General features: G+C 33.7%; 1 protein-coding gene across 3 annotated transcripts; it reads right to left on the bottom strand.

The window, feature by feature from the left end:
- Positions 1–1,426: 1,426 nt before the first annotated feature.
- On the bottom strand, positions 1,427–18,980 carry LOC126820821 (xylulose kinase). Of its 3 annotated transcripts, XM_050548952.2 has the most exons (19): positions 18,596–18,972; positions 17,871–17,953; positions 16,944–17,013; positions 16,158–16,238; positions 15,816–15,902; positions 14,826–14,918; positions 13,696–13,797; positions 12,628–12,759; positions 12,140–12,199; positions 9,979–10,060; positions 9,251–9,291; positions 8,800–8,915; positions 7,834–7,949; positions 6,684–6,757; positions 6,187–6,283; positions 5,577–5,635; positions 4,802–4,889; positions 3,876–3,967; positions 1,427–2,748 (listed from the first exon to the last, which is right to left on the bottom strand). In XM_050548952.2, exons 1-19 carry the CDS (start codon positions 18,641–18,643, stop codon positions 2,680–2,682), a joined length of 1,590 nt encoding a protein of 529 aa, XP_050404909.1. In that variant the 5' UTR covers positions 18,644–18,972; the 3' UTR covers positions 1,427–2,679. The 3 variants fall into 3 exon arrangements, with proteins under 3 accessions (XP_050404909.1, XP_055957206.1, XP_055957207.1); XM_056101231.1 differs by lacking the exons at positions 12,140–12,199; positions 12,628–12,759; positions 13,696–13,797; ... (4 more) ...; positions 17,871–17,953; positions 18,596–18,972 and adding an exon at positions 11,360–11,488; XM_056101232.1 differs by lacking the exons at positions 1,427–2,748; positions 3,876–3,967; positions 4,802–4,889; ... (5 more) ...; positions 9,251–9,291; positions 9,979–10,060 and adding an exon at positions 10,090–10,453 and having other exon boundaries at positions 12,141–12,199; positions 18,596–18,980.
- Between the last annotated feature and the right edge of the window lie 101 nt (positions 18,981–19,081).

Raw genomic sequence — 19,081 nt, 5'->3', positions numbered from 1 at the left:
AATTCCTGGAGTTGGCTTTGGATTTGAGCATATTTATATCATTTCTTTGGTGGTTCCTGTCCCCCCAGCATACTGAACGATTCTAATCTCATTAATATTTTGTTCTTGTTGTTAAAATGTGATCATTTTAAAAACATTCGGATGGGGTTTTCCAAGTAGCTTCTTGATTCTTGCATGCCATCCTTCCAGAGTCTTGTTGGTTCTGTGCTCCTCTGTGTCGTAGTAGTCCCACTGATGAGTTGCAAATTAACCCTCGAGAAGTCGAAGGCCAATACAGCAAGACATAATATAATACACCTACCCTTTGTACTGGTACCTACTGTAGAGCTGTAAACCTCCGTAACACCTTCTGTATTTCTTCATCGTCTCTATATTGCACTTGTATACCTACATTCTGTGTTCGTCTCCAAATTAAGATTCATATTGAATACTTGGATAATTTGATGATTTTAATCATTAGTTGCCAATTGGTGAATAAAATTCAGAGTGAACATAAATTCATAAAATCTTTAACACCGTAAATTGGGTCCTAATAGCAATATGCCTCTCTTCAAACGAAAGCCGACAAGTCATTATCTGCGCCTTCGTGGAAGGATTAATTTTGGTCACGCTCTGTAACTGCGCCTTCGCGGGAATACACCCCCATGTGGGCCGATCAACAATGTGGGAAGGATTGAATATACATAATCAAAACCAAGGAAACATGTCTAGCAAATATGGTTGGAATCCATCATATGTTTTAGGAGAAAAGCTCAAAACCTAAGTGGACAGGGCAACATCAATTGAACATGTATCACCAATGCAACTTTGTCAAATTCATCTAGATGTTTAAGAGAAAGATCCAAAATGTCTGAATTTGCAACTTTAATGTACAAATGCCCCACATATAGCCACACCTATGATGAGGTCTGTTGACATAGACATCACCCAAGCAACATACCTACCATGTTTGAAAGAAATCTATGGTATAGTTTGGTAAAGAAGTTGAAAATTTGTCAAAAAGTCTAATTTGCCACTTCATGGTTATCCCACTTCATCTTTTGGGGCTGATCAACTTCATCACACTGATCAGCAGTGAATTTTCGCTAGGTCGCTACAATCACTGATAAGGATGACATCGATGCGACTTAATGAGTCCCAAATATTAACTATTTTCTTCTGTCAAATTTTTTCATTTATTAGAAAAATAAATAAAGACTTTGAATTATTTGTAGGTAAAAATCATTTCCTATTTAGTGTAAATCGGTATTAAAATAAGTAAAATTCACCATTTAGCCCGAATCAGTAACGTCTTATGTAAACAATGCACATGCTATTGAGCCAATGATTGACGCCGTGTGATGTGACGTCACGTGTCGAAACAGTCATCTGTTACAGAGATATTAAAAGATCTCTGTGAAACAGATTGCAACTTCATTTGAACGAATATGTTGGTAAATATTTAATAAAATCATCAACAATATAATCATTTAACAAATAATTAGCAATATAACAATTATTTTATCATTTTGGCACATTTGATTTAAAGTGATGTAATGTCAGTAAAAAATGATACAATTAATATAAATCCAGCCCGTGTAACAACCTTAAATTGTTTGTATACAAATATAAAAATAAAAATAAACACAACAATTTGTTAGATACGTGACAGCCTAAAACAAGAAATGGTATCAAGAGTACTAGAAAAATTAACCATAAATCAGTTTTGTGCACTAAACCTGAACCTGGATAAGGGCTTCCGCTTTGAAATTTTCACTGTCGGTCATTTTTGATAATGCACGAATAAATTCAAATTTTCATGTTTTTTTTTTATTATGGTAGGGTATCATGAATTCATGAGTTTGGGCCTGGATTATATAAGCCTAAGCTTATGGTTAACCTCATGGTCATAGGTCATCAGCAGGATTTCTAGTTATACATAAATATACCTCCCCGTTAAACAATATTTATTATAAATGCATACATCACATATCAATTGAAAGGCCTTTACCCATAGTTGTATTTTGATTTTCAGACTCATCTGCGTTATTAGCCAGAGCACGTCGTAATTTTGTCTATTAAATATACAAACATTGCACCATTGAGTAAATATACAAAGATATATTTATACAAATATTAATATTGCAAACAATCTTGAATAATAAAAATCATGGGATGTTATAGTTGAGCCTATTTAAAGTTACAATTTCATATTTTTAAAGTTATATTTTTAAAATGTATTAAAATAAAGCCCTAAAATAGATGATATCTATAAACAGTTTTACCTTGTTAAAGAATAATCCTATTAATCCTATAATTCACTATTGCCAGTTGTGAAATTGGCAAAAATATCATTTTCAACTTCAAATTCAAATGTTTGAAGATAGCTATTCCATGGTCGAGAATAGGAAAACAAGGGAGGTAATTGTGTTATTATTTCCGCTGTGAAGATTTTTAAGTGTGAGAAAGATAACCTATGATCGTATAATAGTGAGTTGACAACCTATTGAGCAAAGACATAGAAATAATTATGTTTTGACTTTCTTAGAAAATATGAAATTGTAACTTTAAGAATGTATTTTCTGTAAGACAATACTTCACATAAAATAATACTGAGTAATCAAAACTTGTTAATTATGTATTACTTTAACATTTTCCACACACACACAGATTTATACATAAAGATTATATACCAAGCCTTTATGAGCTGCATAATTTAGTAACTTGATCTTCTAACTTTTTATATCTTTCACACAATGGACCATACACCTGAAATATATAATAATAGTATTAAAATAACTCACAAACCTTTATGGAAAATATGTACAATAACTGAATTTAATAGGAGCAACGTTTCAAGTCCATTTCCAAAGTGTGTCCATATTGTTCTTGAAAACGACAAGAAAATCGTTATATTATTGCTCCTATTAAAATCAATAATTGTATTCCATAGACGTTTTTTGTGTTATTTACGTAACCAATAACTAAATGAAAAGGGGTTTATGCTCCGACTGGGCTAATGACGACGGGTACACACCCCTACTGTGTGCTGTAAGGGAAATTTTGCCCGGACAGTGGTCCTATGACCTACTCTTATATCGAATTCCAATTTCCTAGGGATCTTTTATGTGCATGCCAATATGTACACAGACATCCGTTTTGTTGTCCAAACATCTAGAAACCTGTCCTTGTCAGGCCCTATGTCCTGCACCACTGACGAGGGGAAACCAATAACTAAAATATCACTTAAACAATGATAGAATTTTTAAACACCATTTATATGTGTGCAGGGGCGCCGGAACCCGGGTATACAAATGGTACCCTGCCCTTTTCTGGGGTATACATGTATACCCATGCTCTAAACAGCGTTCCTGGAATTGACAAATTTCAAAATTTTCTAAAGGCTGGGGAGAGAGACCCCCCCACCCCTATCATTTGGTACCCAGGCCCTCGCGCCTTTCCGGCGCCCTTGTATGTGTGAACAGGGAAGAAATTAACATCTAGAAATTTCTATGTGGTCCTCAACCCTTTGAATCTCAGCTGTTGATTTTCTAGTCGTGATGTTGTAGTGTCCACAATATGAGCAGTATGTTGTTCAGACAAAGACTTCAAAATCACAGATTCTAGTCTAGACTAACTTTTAACGTCTCTCTGCTGTTATTTATTGTTGTTTTTCACAAATATAAGAGATCCACTAGGTGTTTTTAGGAGTCTTTAGCAGTGGGAGGAAACCAGAAGACCCAGAGAAAACCCACAAGGTTGGAAGGCGACCCTACTCCTTGCCATGTACAAACAGGGAATCGAAACCATATGCCACTTGACTCAATGTCAGACCTTCTGATCCAAAGCACACACATTAAACATTCGACCATCCAACCCCCCACGAAACGAAGTACCTGTTGACTTCCTGGTGTAGGTGTAGCCACACAAACAGGTTCTTCTATGTCTTTAACTACATCTGAGAATTGTGTGTCGAAACCCTTCGATCCTGAAACAAAGGTGTGTGAAACTTTGTAGTTATTTCTAATTTCCAATACTTAACTTTTTAGTTCTGCTAATTTTAAAGAGTGACTGATTCAAAGTTCAATTCCAACATATTATGACAGAGAGAGAGAGAGAGAGAGAGAGATATGGGGTTTAACCTCCACTTAACACAAACTAGGTCATTTTGAGACCAGCATATGGTTTAATTTTATTTTAATAATCCGCTTGCGCGTAGGGGTCTTTAGCAGTGGGAGGAAAAGGGAGGACCACAAGAAAACCCACGAGGTTGGACAGGCGACCCTACTCCTTGTCACATACAACCAGGGATTCGAAACCATGCCAGTTGACTCAATGACAGGCCTTATGATACAGCGCGCACATGCTAACCATTCGGCCATCCAACCCCCCACATATTATGACATTTACCAGTACTACTTTTTTTTTTACATAAAAAATAGAATTGTTTCAAAAATATGTTGTTAGCTACTTGTAGGGGGAGTGAATAAAGATAATAATATCTTTATTGTAATGTTTAATTCAAATATATTATGAAAATAACTATTTTACATAAAAGAGATAATTATTTCAAGTGGTTTTTGCAAGGGGACCGTGATAATAAGATTTTTTTGTTAACATAGACAATTAGGTTAGAACCTTTCCTACATATTTGCATTAATAAACAAACGACATATACATAAAGAAAATAATATACAATACATGAATGAAAAAGGAAATATAAAAAATTCAAAACAAAAGAAGAGGAAAAAATGTTCAGTGACAATTCATAAATCTTATTCATGTAACTTCAGGTATTTTACACAAATGAAATTCAACTAACCGTATTTGGCACGGATGGCTGCCCCTAAACTTGCTGAATTAGCCACATCTTTTATATAAACAGATGAATTAAAGACGTCTGCTACAACCTAAATACAAAATAATACAATGATGAAAAACCATAATTCTTTACAGGTATTTAGTAACTAGATAGAAAGAGAGAGAAATGGGGTTTAACGGTTTAACGTATTTGGCACGGATGACAGCCCCTAAACTCGATAAATTAGCCACATCCTTTATATAAACAGAAGAATTAAAGACATCTGCTACAACCTAAATACAAAATAATACAATGATGAAAAACCATAATTCTTTACAGTTATTTAGTAACTATATAGAAAGAGAGAGAAATGGGATTTAACGGTTTAACGTATTTGGCACGGATGACAGCCCCTAAACTCCATGAATTAGCCACATCCTTTATATAAACAGAAGAATTAAAGATTGATGAAATAAACCATTGATGAAAGACCATAATTCTTTACAGGCATTTAGTAATTGGATAGAAAGAGAGAGAAATGGGGTTTAACTTCCACTGAAAATATTTTTGGTTTTACATAACATGCTACAGTTTTATTTCCATAAGTCGCTTGCACAATGTTGTCTTTAGCAGTAGAAGGAAACCTGAGGACCCAGAAAAAAACTCATGAGCTTGGGATCCAAACTACACCACTTCTCAATGACACATGTTAGACTACCCAATCATTTCTCACACAGTAGCTCTGTGATCATGAACGCTAATACTAATAATGATATGTTTTAATTAAAATATTTACCTGTAATAAAGCTTTATTATTAGATGCTCCACCTGTAGCTATAACACGACAATTCTCACCTGTAAATATTATAACATAATAAAATAGAAAACCATCTTCATTAACCTGGTGGTGCACAATTAAGAAGTTTGGGCCCTGGGACAAGGTAAGGGGAAGAGGGTCTGAATTAATAAAGAAAGAGTCGGGGCCCAGAGCGACCTAGAAAGTTTTGAAAAATATATTTGATTTGGCGCATTCAGAGGTATATTCTGGGCGAGTACCACAAGAATCTCTCGTTCATCCAATGGTACTTCTGATCTTGTACTGAACCTAAAATGTAGGGGGCCAGGGACATTTGTCCTACTTTGCTCCTCACACACCCCCCTCCTCCTTCTAGATCCGGTACTGGTTAAACCGCATTTCATTTCATTAATCACTAATAGCACTTGTCCAACGATGGCGCTAATGTGGAACAAGTTCATATGGCACACCTTAAGGACCATGAGAAATTTTAGGGCTTGTAAAGCCATCCCAATCAACTATTCAGTATATATTGGTAATGATTTCAACTTATCTGCACCAAGTCAAAGTTTACACAAATATGAATGTATATAGGGTCAAATATATTTACCAATATTAAAACCTAACATTTCAGAATAAATTCTTCTAGCCATTAACTGTGACTCGATAACTGCTCTTATTTCTGTATCTTTATCAAAACTTGAAACCTGACAAATTAAACATTACATGTGTATTTACATGGTTTTGAAGAGTACAATAAATTAAATTGAACAACTATTTTGTAGTGGAAATGTTGACAACAAAAAATATCATATATGGTTTGTAATAGATACAAGGGACAATAATGTAAAGAAATCCATTAACAAGGCACAGTCGAGAGATTAATAATAAATGGACATGCAAAGAGAGAAAAGACATTAAAATAAAAGAACAGACTAATTTGAATTACCCACAGACTAGTTTTCAACTCAACTATTCGGTTTACCTGTTCATTTTTGTCAATAAATCTGCAAACACATGCAAAGTAAGAAAAGAAATTAAAATAAATGAACCGGCTACCAGTAATTTTAATTACCTACAGACAAGATTCAACTTGACTTGGTTTACCTGTTCATTTTTGTCATTAAATCTGTAAACACCCACTGCTAAGGGTTGTATCTCCATTACATCAAAATAAATGCCTATAATATAAATAATAAAAGTGAAAAGCCAGAACCACTCAATTTTTTAAAAGAGTCCCCCAATGCCATTTTGATCTAATCTGATTAAAACACAGATCCTATTTCGTTTTATTTTTTATAGTTCAAAATCTGGAAAAATTGTTATATAACCAGTGTTCTAGTTGATGTGAGACATTAGCCAATGAAACAGTCTGTTTGCAGCGAGTTTTTGGCATGCGATGCACAGAACTGTGGGTGTCCTACTAGAAACATCAACCCTGATTGGTTAATCAAATGTCTGATATGTCATAGGGTCAAAAGCCGCTCATATGACCCCTAATGCGACCTCCCACTACAATTGGTCCAATCTTAATTTAGTAAAGCCTGTTAAAAGTATATATATATATATATATATATATATATATATATATATGATGATCAAAATCAATCTGATTATATATATCACATTTTTCTGATATAGAAAACCAGTTCTACTGAATTTCATCATGGACTGCTGCTATTTTCCTCTACTATTAATTAAGGACATTTCCCCTTTAACTGAATATATAAAAAACTAGTTTTCCTTGTACCAGTACATACAATAGTCATTTTGATAGCAAACATTGATGAAGATGCCATTTTTCCTTGTTCATACAATGCTGGCATAAATATACCCGGTAACTAAATATTTATATAGAGTTTGTTTTCCTTGTTCAAACAAACATTTGATCTGATTAAAACACAGATCCTATTTCATTTCGTTTTTTATAGTTCAAAATTTCATTTTACTTGTCTGACGTGTTCTGGATGATGTTAGTGATTAGCCAAAGAAACGGTCTGTTACAGCGAGCTTTAGGCGTGTTTTGCAAGAAACTGTGGGTAATCCATTAGAAACATCAATGCTGATTGGTTAATCAAATGTCTGACGTCATAGGGTGAAAAGCTGCTTGTATGACCTCTGACACGATCTATCACTACAACTAGTCAGATCTTCATGTAGTGTAGGCCATCGAAAGTATAAAAAACGAAACAAACTATAGATCTGTATTTTAATCAGATTGGCAAACATTACATGTACTAGTGTGAATGTTGTTTACCTATATTGCCATTATTTCCCATTTTTGTAGATTCTAAACTTTTAGAAAAAGTATCCCACGATTTATCTGCTAATTCATTACAGATTCGTTCTCGTGTTAAGGAACTATTTTTAAAACTGGAAAAAATAATAAACAGAATCTATGTTAATTTAATGATAAAATGGTTCATTTTATAAAAATAGGGTTTCCAATATTTTATAATGGAAAGTATCATAGTATGGTTCATTTCAAGAAAGTGGTTTATCGAAAGCAGTAAAATTAAAATGGTTTGGTTTAAAATTCTTTACAAATATGTAATTTGATGATAAAATGGTTCATTTCAAGAAAAGGATTTTCTAAAAATTTGTGATGGAAACTATGATATGGTTCATTTCATGATATCATTTTTCATAAGTAGTAAATACATTAAGCTTTGGTTCAAAAGGCATTGTAAATATGTAAATTGCTCATAAAAATAACAATAAACTTTTTCCTGGACATTGTCTGAGGGATTGCAGTTGAGATAACACAAATTCTCGGAAAATGTACTATATTATACTTTTTGTAGGGACTTGTCACTCTGCAAAACTCAGCAATTTCCGGTACTCTATATCTTATTAGGAAAATAGGACACTTTTAGAAAAAGGTTCTCAAAATTGTGTCGAAGAGTGGGTAGAATTTTCAGTGTAAAGTTGTCCTTGTTTAAAGAAAATTGGATAAACTTGAAAGAAAAACAGCTTCAGAGTTCAGACTTTGAAAGCTTTGTATGATAAAACATTCTTCAAATGTGTCGTCAAGGGTGATGCCGTTGTTAATCAGGGAACTTGCAAGTAGTTCCAATGGTGGACTTCGTCATACAACCGAGGCTGGATGTAGGGTACTGGAGTCTGCTGAAGTTTGCCGAGTGAGGGACATGTATGTACAACAATCACAGTGAAACTGTATGAAAATTCAATTAATGCGTAAATACAAAATTTTTATACTGACCATAATAGAGCCATATATGCTGATGTATCAACAGGGTTACCAAATATATGACCACAAAGCGCTGGGTGTGGTTCTGTTATCCACAGAAATAATACATCACTGGTTCCTAAACTTAACTGAAGTAATAAATATAAAATAAATAGATACTGTAACGGTATCTTTAACATTGTCTTGGTAGCATTCCACTTTATTCAACAAAACAGGATAAAGACAAACAACAATTCTATCGCAGGAACCAACTAATTCCGGCAATATTACAATATTAAATTCTTTATTAAATCTCATTAATTTGAAAGTTCCTGAAAGTCAGGGTAAGGTCCTTCTGCTCTTACTCAGAAATTTGATTTTGTGTTTGAAAATTGCTGAAGATGAAAGATTAAATTAAAGTTTAATGCTGAGCATGATTTCTTTTAAAAGTTTGAATCACTAACATAACTGTATAGCAACTTACTATTATATCACCTTGACTTGGTGCTATACCAGCTAATGATGCTGAAATAATAAAACATACATTTTAACACTGTCACTAAATAAAGACATCGAAATGCCAATTTGATTCCAGTAACCTCATCGCTATTACAGTCCAAAAACTGCTGTGAAATCTCCTCAGGAAGGCAGGTAATAAAAATAGATCTCTTTCCTAAAACAGGTAAAACAGGTAAAACAGATTAGCGACAAGCTATATTTACAGAATATGCTTACTCATTATAGCACACCTGATATCATGTCTAATCTATGTCATACTTGGGATGCTTCAAAAGACATTATTACTTGTTATTTGCATTGTGGCATCAGGACTTTTGCTACCCAGAACATGTTTTAAAATTTCCCAAAAAATTTAGCATCATTTAGAAAGGAGAGAGAGAGAGAGAGAGAGAGAGAGAGAGGAGGGGGGGTTTAAGGTAATGGGGAATCAAAACCGAAACCAAGCCAGTTCAATCAAAGACAGACCTCATGATACAGTGCGCACATGCTAAAACCATTCGGCCATCCACCCCCCCCCTCCCAATTCCGAAATGAGGAAAATTGACCCATAGTGTTTGGATATTACTAACTTTAAGTGCAAATTACAAAAATTCAATTTTTTAGTCTGTTAGGCCATCTGGTGTAGCCATATATTTTGTTATTAATATCAGAAATCAATAATATCTCATTTTATTACAATATTTAGATACTTACATGGGTTATCTCCTGTAAAGGCTGTCAACAAACAATCTGACTTAAAACCATATTTAGATACATAATACTTTGATATTTTACCCTGAAAATAAAGAGAGAATCAAAGATGCTTGTAACATGGATTGAAAATCTTCCTTTGTTCTTTTCTTTGAATAAGCAGATTGTTTTCCCTCTTGTAGATTGGGTGGAGCTTAACCGTGCAATAACTAGACAAGTTCAATGTTATTGCACACTTTTGCTGGTTTACACTAGTTTTAGTAGAAATCATATAGAGAAGTGGGGTGGGTTTTCTGTGCAATAACAATAAGCATGTTGAGCAGTTGTCAATGTTACAAGTCATTTATAGCACGCTTCATTCGTTAACAGGTTTAATCCCTTGGCCTCTGGTTAAACCTGTTAACTCATGAAAGCCGTGCTATAAATATAACTTGACTACTGAAACCAGAACACCCCATAATACTTTGATATTTTACCATGAAAATAAAGAGGGTTCAGATTTCAAAGAGAATCAAAGATGGTTGACTATTGAAAACAAAAAATCCCATTGTCATGATGTTTAAAGTTCAGCTCTTTTAAAAAAAAAAATCAACTTTGTGTCTAACCAAAGTATTACAATCAAACGAAATGTAGCCAGTATTGTTTTATAGCTAAATATGTATTATAGAAATAATTGTTGAGCGTCTACTGTGTGAATTCTATGAAATTGAAGCAGGTAAAGTTGAATATTTTCCTGAGATACGTCTTCGCTGACAGCCAATTCTTTTTTTGAATTGTCAGATATCCTCTCACCTTCTCATATAATAACTTTCCTCCCACTGCTAAAGACCCCTATGTTAGTCCCAAAATGACCTAGTTTGTGTCAAGTGGACGTTAAACCCCATTTCTCTCTCTCTCATATAATAACTTTTCATCTTCAACAGAATTATCAGTCAAGTATCGCTCGTTACTTCAGTTAGTTATATAGAAGGATAACTCTTGTTTGTCATGTTTGTCGTCACTTCTCGTTTCTTCACATGCTTGTTACACATCTCCCGTAGCAATGATCTCTGTGTTAAAATTATATTTGGGATGTATTTAACCAGTTCTATCACATATTTTATAATAACTGACACCAATATTGTCCTTTAAAAAAAGCTTCAGAAATACGACATTTTACATACAACATTTTGACTTGGCTCTTCTGGACAATTTCGCAAAATCCAGATACGACCTTTTGACTCCCCACCGACGATATAAATCTCTCTTTAATCAAAGTGTTTTTATAGACAAGATGCGGTATATATCATCTGACTTAAAGCGGAAATTGCAAAGTTTCAAGTTATATTTTTAAAATGTATTAAAATAAAGCCTTAAAATAGATGGTATCCATAAACAGTCCTACCTTGTTAAAGAATAATCCTATTAATCCCATAATTCGCTATTGCCAGCTGAGAAATTGGCAAAAATATCATTTTTAACTTCAAATTCCAACGTTGGAAAATGGCTGCCCCATGTTGTCAATAGCAAAACAGGGGAGGTAATTGTGTTATTTCCTGTGTCATACATTTTTAAGGGTGGGAAATAATGCCCATGATCGTATAATAGTGATTTGATAACCTATTGAGCAAAGGACATAGAAATAATTATGTTTTGACTTTCTTAGAAAATTTGAAATTCTCGCTTTAACTAAATTAACTTTTCAACACAGTGTTTTGTAAAGCTTGGGTTTACAGGCAAATTCAATATACTACAGTACAGTCATACACATACATGTACTGGTCTCCATAATAATGTGTATTATAAATCATGTATTACATGTATATTCAATGACTACACCACTGATAATACCCTATTGATTGGTTTTATAATACCCACTATTAAACAGTGTGTATTATAAAGTAAAAGTTATATGTATATTCAATGATATGGAATACACTGCTAATGTATATTGGTCTTTATAACCCACAATGTTAAACATTTGATAGAAACTACTACTAGAAATTATCATTTAAATAAAACCATCCCACACATTAGTTAACCTAGTAGTGTTGAGTGGACATTAAACTCCATTTCTCTTTATCTCCCCTTACTTACGCAATTGTTCTATCCATCTATATATTTAATCAATTCTAAGAAGTAGGGAGATGTTAGGTCATACAATACAGTAGATAGTATAACTTACAATATTAGTTGTAGAAGGAACAACTGGACCCAATTTCTCTCGTAAATTAGGTGCACATGCCTAGAAAAAAACAGAGTAATTTGATTTCAATATCATGAGACAATTGATTGCATTATTACGGTCTGCTGACAATGTCACCAAACCACCATCAAAGCCTTCCACATTGTTACTGTTATACACTGCCATACAAAAGAATTTGACCTTTCAGCATACTATTTTTAATGACGTCTACATGTACAGAGATTGAATGCAACTGGTGACACAGGACAATTGGTATTGGTAAAGACATATAGAGACAACCAATCATCAAACATCAAAAACTAATTCATTAATGAAATCTCGTATACATTTCCATACTTTAATAAAGGAGACAATCCTCCTTGTCAAGCAATATTCATTATGGCAGGAGTTCACGCCGCCAGAGGTCTCCTCTGGCATCTGCTGCTCAAATTAATCACCGATTCTACAAATAAGTATACTTTCCTTACCTTTAAACATTCATCTGACCAATCAAGCGTTTTGATATTCATTAAATTCATTCCTGATCCATCACTCGTATCGATAGGTGCATAATCTCCCAAAAGTAAACAGGCAGCGAAACTACTAACTAACGAAATACGCTGAAAGATATGAATTATCGAAGTATACTACTTGTTCATATAAAGACGCTCATTAGTAGAAGACAGTGTTCGATCCCTGCATTGACTGAGAAAGTTCATCAGGATTTTCCATGGTTTCCCCTTGTCAGTGGTGCAGAACGGAGGGCCTGACAAGGACAGCTGTCTTGTCCTTCGGATGAGACGAAAAACCGAGGTCCCGTGTATACATTGGAATGCACGTAAAAGATCCCTTGGCAGTTGGAATTCGATATAAGAGAAAGCGATAGTGCCGCTGCCCGGGCAAAATTTCCCTCATAGCACACTGTATGGCGTATGCCCATCTTCATTAGCCCAGTATAGGAGCAGAACAGTAAGGCCTTATCTTATATCGAATTCAAACTGTCAATAATAATAATAATAATATCTTTATTTAAGAAGGGTAAAGGATTAGGCTGTGGGAGCCTTTCTACCACCCTGCCCTTCATGAAAAATATAATACAATAGATGTGGCATAACAAATAAAAGGGATCTATTACGTGCACGCCAATGTGTACACGGAACCTTGGTTTTTCATACCATCCGAACGACTAGACAGCTGTCCTCGTCAGGCCCTCCATCCTGCATCACTGATAAGGGGGAACTACGCCGGAAAATCTGGATGAACGTTCTTGGCAAATGCAGGGATCAAACACCTGACCTCCAGGCTAGTGAGCCAGCGTCTTACCCACTATGACCCCCCCAGTTTTTCAATGATGTAGATCAAAATTGCCACTCCTCAAAAGGTATACTATCCGCACCCCCTTACACTTAATCTTATCCATGCCGCTGATTTTGAAATTAACAAAATAATTTCATTGCTATTGCTCTTTATACCATCTGAAGATGAGTTTTATCAGAGTTCTCAATAAATATTTCTATGATGCTAGATTAACCAATAACTCAAAATTATACACATACCTCTGTCTCACTATAAGCATCAGGTTTAGTTTGATAAATTTTAGCAATCTGATTTCCAGTAAATCTCTCATAAGCTCTTGAACCTGTGATATTTGCTACATTCTAGAAAAGAAAAGTAAATCAAATATCAACTAAATCCTCTCTAATTTCTCAAATTTGAGTATTTTATTTGAGAGACTATTAATTTTCAACAGATACTCATTGAAGAACTCTTGAAGTATTCTTCTGAGATCTGAGAATTGTATTTTTTCTCCTTTATTTCTTTGTAATTTATATACACGTTTATAATATAATATTTGCTCAAACAAAGAGTATATGAATAAATTCAATTACTTAACCCTTAACCGGTCGATGTCATTTTGACATCATGACGTCAAGTGGTCAGGCTAAATAAAGGCTGACATCAAATATTTTGTATGCCTATTTCAATCGACTACTGTCGAATAATTATAAGTGATAGACTCTTGACATCAATAAAAAAGTTGAAGGGGATAAGTTCATCTATAATTTGCAAATCATTCTAAGTCCTTTTCACCAGAAATATCGTCTTCAGAATCGGTTTCATTCATAAGTATTTCAACCACTTCGAGCGTCTTTAACGTTCCCAACATCGTTAAATTATGTTTTTCATAAAAAAAATGTTGAACAAAGACATGTTTTTCTCAATGCCCTTGACAAGACAAGTTCCTGTCCGACACACATGCGCTGCCATATCAAATAAATACGAAACTAAATACTCAAATGCGGCTCATCAAAAAGGTTCTTACTGTGGTTCGACTTTAGCCGACGGTGACCACTTAGCTGTATAAAGTTGTGGTGACTATAGTCGACAATGACCGGTTAAGGGTTAAGATGTTGCTATTTTATTAATTTTAGGAGAGAGAGGGAGATGTATGGGGTTTAAAATCCACTTGACATAAACCAAGTCATTATGGGACTAACATATAGAACAACCCACAAGGCTGGACAGGCGACCCTATGCCTTGTCACTTACAAATGTGGGCTCAAAAATGCACCACCTGAATTAATAGCAGACCTTATGATCTAAAGCTGAAGCATTGGACCACTCAATCTCCCCAACACCACCCCACCACCCTTAATTTAAGGGCAATTTGTCTTTATACACCTACCTGAGCTCCACCCATAGCTTTTTCTAAATCTTGACATTGCCTAGTTGTACTGGAATCCATCCATATTGGTGAATCACCTACACTAAATGATTCCTAAAATATAAAAATCCAGTCTATTGTTGAGTCTAGGCTCTCACTCACTGTGTATTTTGCGTACCAAAATTTGGCCAGAAATCAAGACAATATTTCAGTCATTTTCAATAGAAATGGGTTTAACATCCCATCAAGACAATATTTCAGTCATTTTCAGAGTAACATACATTTTATGTTTTTGTGTGGTCACATGTACAATGACAGGGAGTTGAATTTCATCACATCGGAATGACTAGGCAACACTGCACTAAGGTGTTTTTATCGACCACTGATTAGCCAAAGTGATTTGCATTCAATCAAATTTTCATCAATGTCCATCTAATTCAAATTGATTACCCTAATCGACAAATTTATCGACACCTATTTCTGAAGCAATGACCACAAATTGCCAAGTGCAATCTAACAATTTGATTGGGTGATCACATGTTTCTTTTCAGCCAATTGGCGCATTCAACAAACTTGTCAAAGTACTTTGAAATCAACTTTACTGTCACATGACATATCCACTAAATACAATTTGATTTGGCAAGTGGATAAAAATGCCTTATGGCTCGAATAGGGACATTATAGTCGAGAATCTAGTTCCCTTACAGATCGTGTATTGCTTTCTTTTAATAATGGTGCTTTTCAGATTTAATCCTTAAAAATACCCAATTCTATGAAATATAAATTGACCAAACTATAGTCAGCCGTCAGCCAGGATTGTAAAATAGGATCATTACGAAATTCCTGATTTGACTACTGTAAAAATATATTTGGCAAAATAAGAATTTGACCTTTACAATCAGATTTACCAAAACTTCCCGAGAAAAAAATATTACCAGAAAAATTAAAGGGAACTAATTTTCATTGTATCAAAAGAAAACATTTGGATTTGGTTATGCAAAAGTCCTTTACTTTCAACTGTTCTTTAAGGTTTTCTGCAGAATTTAGGTTTTTTAAAGTATTCTGGGCTCCTGTTTTCCAATATACACTTCCATGTTGCTGAAAATATACAATTTTTATTTTTCTGATCTACATATAAACTAAAAGATAACCTTTCATTATTTCCTAAAGTTATTTAAAATGTTTCTCAACATTGGGAATAAGTAAAGAAAAATATCATATTTTATACTGGTTGCTAACACTCCACTTACCACTAAAAACAATCTGCATTCGCTTGATCATAATATGAAGTCATAAATAAAATGAAAAAATCATTTGGTGAAAGAATTTACAAAATTTTTACATTCAACATACCTGACCAGATCCAGAAATCGCTAAAACTTTCTCAAATGGGAAACTGTCTTTTTTCATTTTATCCAACACCATATCTAAAGCCTTCGAATAGAAAAATATATTAACTTATTATTTCCATAAGTATCAGTAAAATAATATCACATATAAATAGTAAAACTAATCACTAACAATAGACTAAAATATTTATTATTTTTTCTAATAACCAGTTTTTACAAACATCAAAACTTCAAACAATTCGAGCAATAATTTTTTCTAATAACCAGTTATTAGTAAACGTCAAAAATTCGAACAATTCAAGGAATAGTAACATAGACTGCATTTATCTTCTGTAAACTGTTAATTTCTTGTGAAGAAATTATATAATGAATCAATACATATCATTTAAACATACATTATGCAAGAGCTAAATCTGCCTATTGGAGGTCTTTCTCTAGGCCTGAAATGTTATCTAAATTGTTTAATTAGACATTAATTAACTTATCCAGACCATAATGAACTCTTGATGTCATTGTTAGTCTGTAATATTTACTGGATTAGGATCCGATTTGCTGCTCAACTTTCATTCATGATTAAATCATGAAATGGATATTCGAGACTATGTTTTTTATCGTTCTGACTTTAGTAATGATGATCAACAATTCAGTCACTAAATTCTCAGTTCAGAGTGGATCATTTTGACTGAAATTTTCAGCAAATTGCCTTTGCATTATCTAGTTTTTAACTATTATAGTGAGAACTGCCAGCTCTTTATCTAATCGCTCATAATGTATCTTTAATTTGTGTTACCTCAATCCACATTATAGTAGGAGCTGTTACCGTACTCTTATCACTGCTAACATGGGCTCCTCCTTGAGTACTGCAACAAAAAAAACCCATTCATCTCATATTACGGTGTTTACCTATCTGGGTAAAATTGTGAAAAAATGGAGACAAAGAAGTAGAAAAACAACTTTAGATTAAACCATGGTATTTGTTTTTTGTTTTAAAATGTTTATTTTTTCATGTAATGGTACTTTAGTTTATTATTATTATTATCTTATTATACAACACTTATATAGCGCTATCTTCCACATACGTGTTCAGGTGTGCTTTACAATAATTACATGTATAGAAAATAGAAAATCAGTAAAAAATAATAATTATAGAAACAATAAGAAACTAAATATCTATAAAATCAGGACAAAAATAAATATATATCTATAAAATACATATGGTGAAGATTTAAGACTAATTCAACAATTAAAAGCCTCTTGGAATAATAACGTTTTAAGTTTAGATTTAAAAGTTGTTAAAGAGGTACAACTGCGGATACTAAAAGGCAAGAGATTCCACTGCTTTGGTGCTTGAAACGAAAACGATTGCTCTCCATAACTTGAAAGGTTGGCTTTTTTTCCCGTTTATAAAACTTTATCTCTGGATGACCGTAATGTTCAAGAAGGTTTATAAATATCCAAAAGACAGGACAAGTAAAAGGGAGCCATACCATTAAAACATTTCAAAGTCAATAAAAGTATTTTATATTTAATTCTAAAAACAATAGGCAACCAGTGCAGTTCAAATAAAATTGGGTTTATATGCTCATTATATTTCGTGCGTGTGATCAGTCTTGCTGCTGAATTTTGCACCCAACCATTTGGTGGGTATAGGCACGGGAATGGTAGGTGTTGTCTTAGGCCTACTACAGTGAAAGTACATATATAACTATTGACTTACTTGTATTTTGATAAGTCTGTATCAAACTTAACAGCACATTCATATTTAACTTGTAGACTATCATTGACTGCAATAACTTTCACCTTAACAACAATTAATAAAGTGACATATAATTAATATAATAACAATAAAATTGATAAGCCTTATTATTTTTTTTAAAAAAGAAACTGTTTTATCTATTTGATAATAAAACAAATAGTTTCTATCTTTTATATTAATATGACAGCAGGAAAGCAGCCCTTGCAAGAGTTGGAGGGGGGGGGGGGGCTTTGTGGTATAAGGGAGATAACTCCATTAAATCGAGTACGCATGAAATCATAAAGAATAATGGATAGAGAATAGACATGAAAAGAAATTAAGTTTCCGTAATACGAACATTAAAAGTATTTTATTCAAATTTCTGAGCCCCACCCCCACCCCCTACTTTCAGATTAATTAACAATGAAAATAATGATAAAAAGGAGTTGTCTCTCTTTGATTGATCGGTAAATAAACTTTTACTTTCCAAGCCTAGTTGCATTTAATCATTTATATGTCAGAGGCACCCTGTCATATCATGCCGTAATCACAAAAAATCGCAAGTTAATAAATATTGCCAATATGCAGCTACGTTGATGCGACATTTCATCAGCCATATCCGATATCGTTCTGATCGACCAGGTCCCATACAGAAGACAACTCAAACAAAAGCCAAAATATATAGCACGAAAGCTGAAAGTGTATACCTGTTGCGTGCTAAAATCGAATCCAAGAAATAAACCATCGTTCCCCATTTTAACTGTTGCGATATTGCAAAATTCTGTAGCAAAACAAATTGTCACTTGACAATTCTTCACAGCGTCGTGTCGCACTGAATAAAATCGTGGGAGGTCAATGTCGCGCTAGGTCAAGGCTGTCTTCTGCTTGTACAGATAAGCTGAAAATAAGTTAATAGATAGATCTGTCTTATCTACTTCTAACCGACATATTCATATTTCTTTTTTAGAAATGTAATTGGATACTATTGTATGTCCACGATTAAGTGATATCTGCAGTATCAACTACCCTGAACGCACACACATATAATTTGATCCGAACTGAAACACTTTTGTCTCCACGTTTAACGACACCACCATTCACCAGTTAAAATATTTCTTTGTTGTTATTGTTTCTTTTTTCATTTTTATTATTTAGGGGCTATGACACAATAATTGTTGTGTGGAGCCGAGGAG

Source organism: Patella vulgata, chromosome 5 (genome assembly GCF_932274485.2).
Source record: "Patella vulgata chromosome 5, xgPatVulg1.2, whole genome shotgun sequence".
In the NCBI taxonomy this organism is placed as follows: domain Eukaryota; kingdom Metazoa; phylum Mollusca; class Gastropoda; family Patellidae; genus Patella; species Patella vulgata.
The sequence above is the reverse complement of the archived record's forward strand: the minus strand, read 5'-3'. Positions and strand labels throughout refer to the sequence as shown.

What these genes read in the sequence shown, in the direction of transcription:
- LOC126820821 (XM_050548952.2), bottom strand. Translation starts at nt 18,643, where the DNA reads ATGGGGAACGATGGTTTATTTCTTGGATTCGATTTTAGCACGCAACAG. An exon ending in TTAATGACAAAAATGAACAG is followed by an intron (nt 6,284 to 6,683) that starts GTAAACCAAGTC and finishes TTAATTTGTCAG; the next exon opens with GTTTCAAGTTTTGATAAAGA. An exon ending in AGCCATCCGTGCCAAATACG is followed by an intron (nt 3,968 to 4,801) that starts GTTAGTTGAATT and finishes CCTTTGTTTCAG; the next exon opens with GATCGAAGGGTTTCGACACA.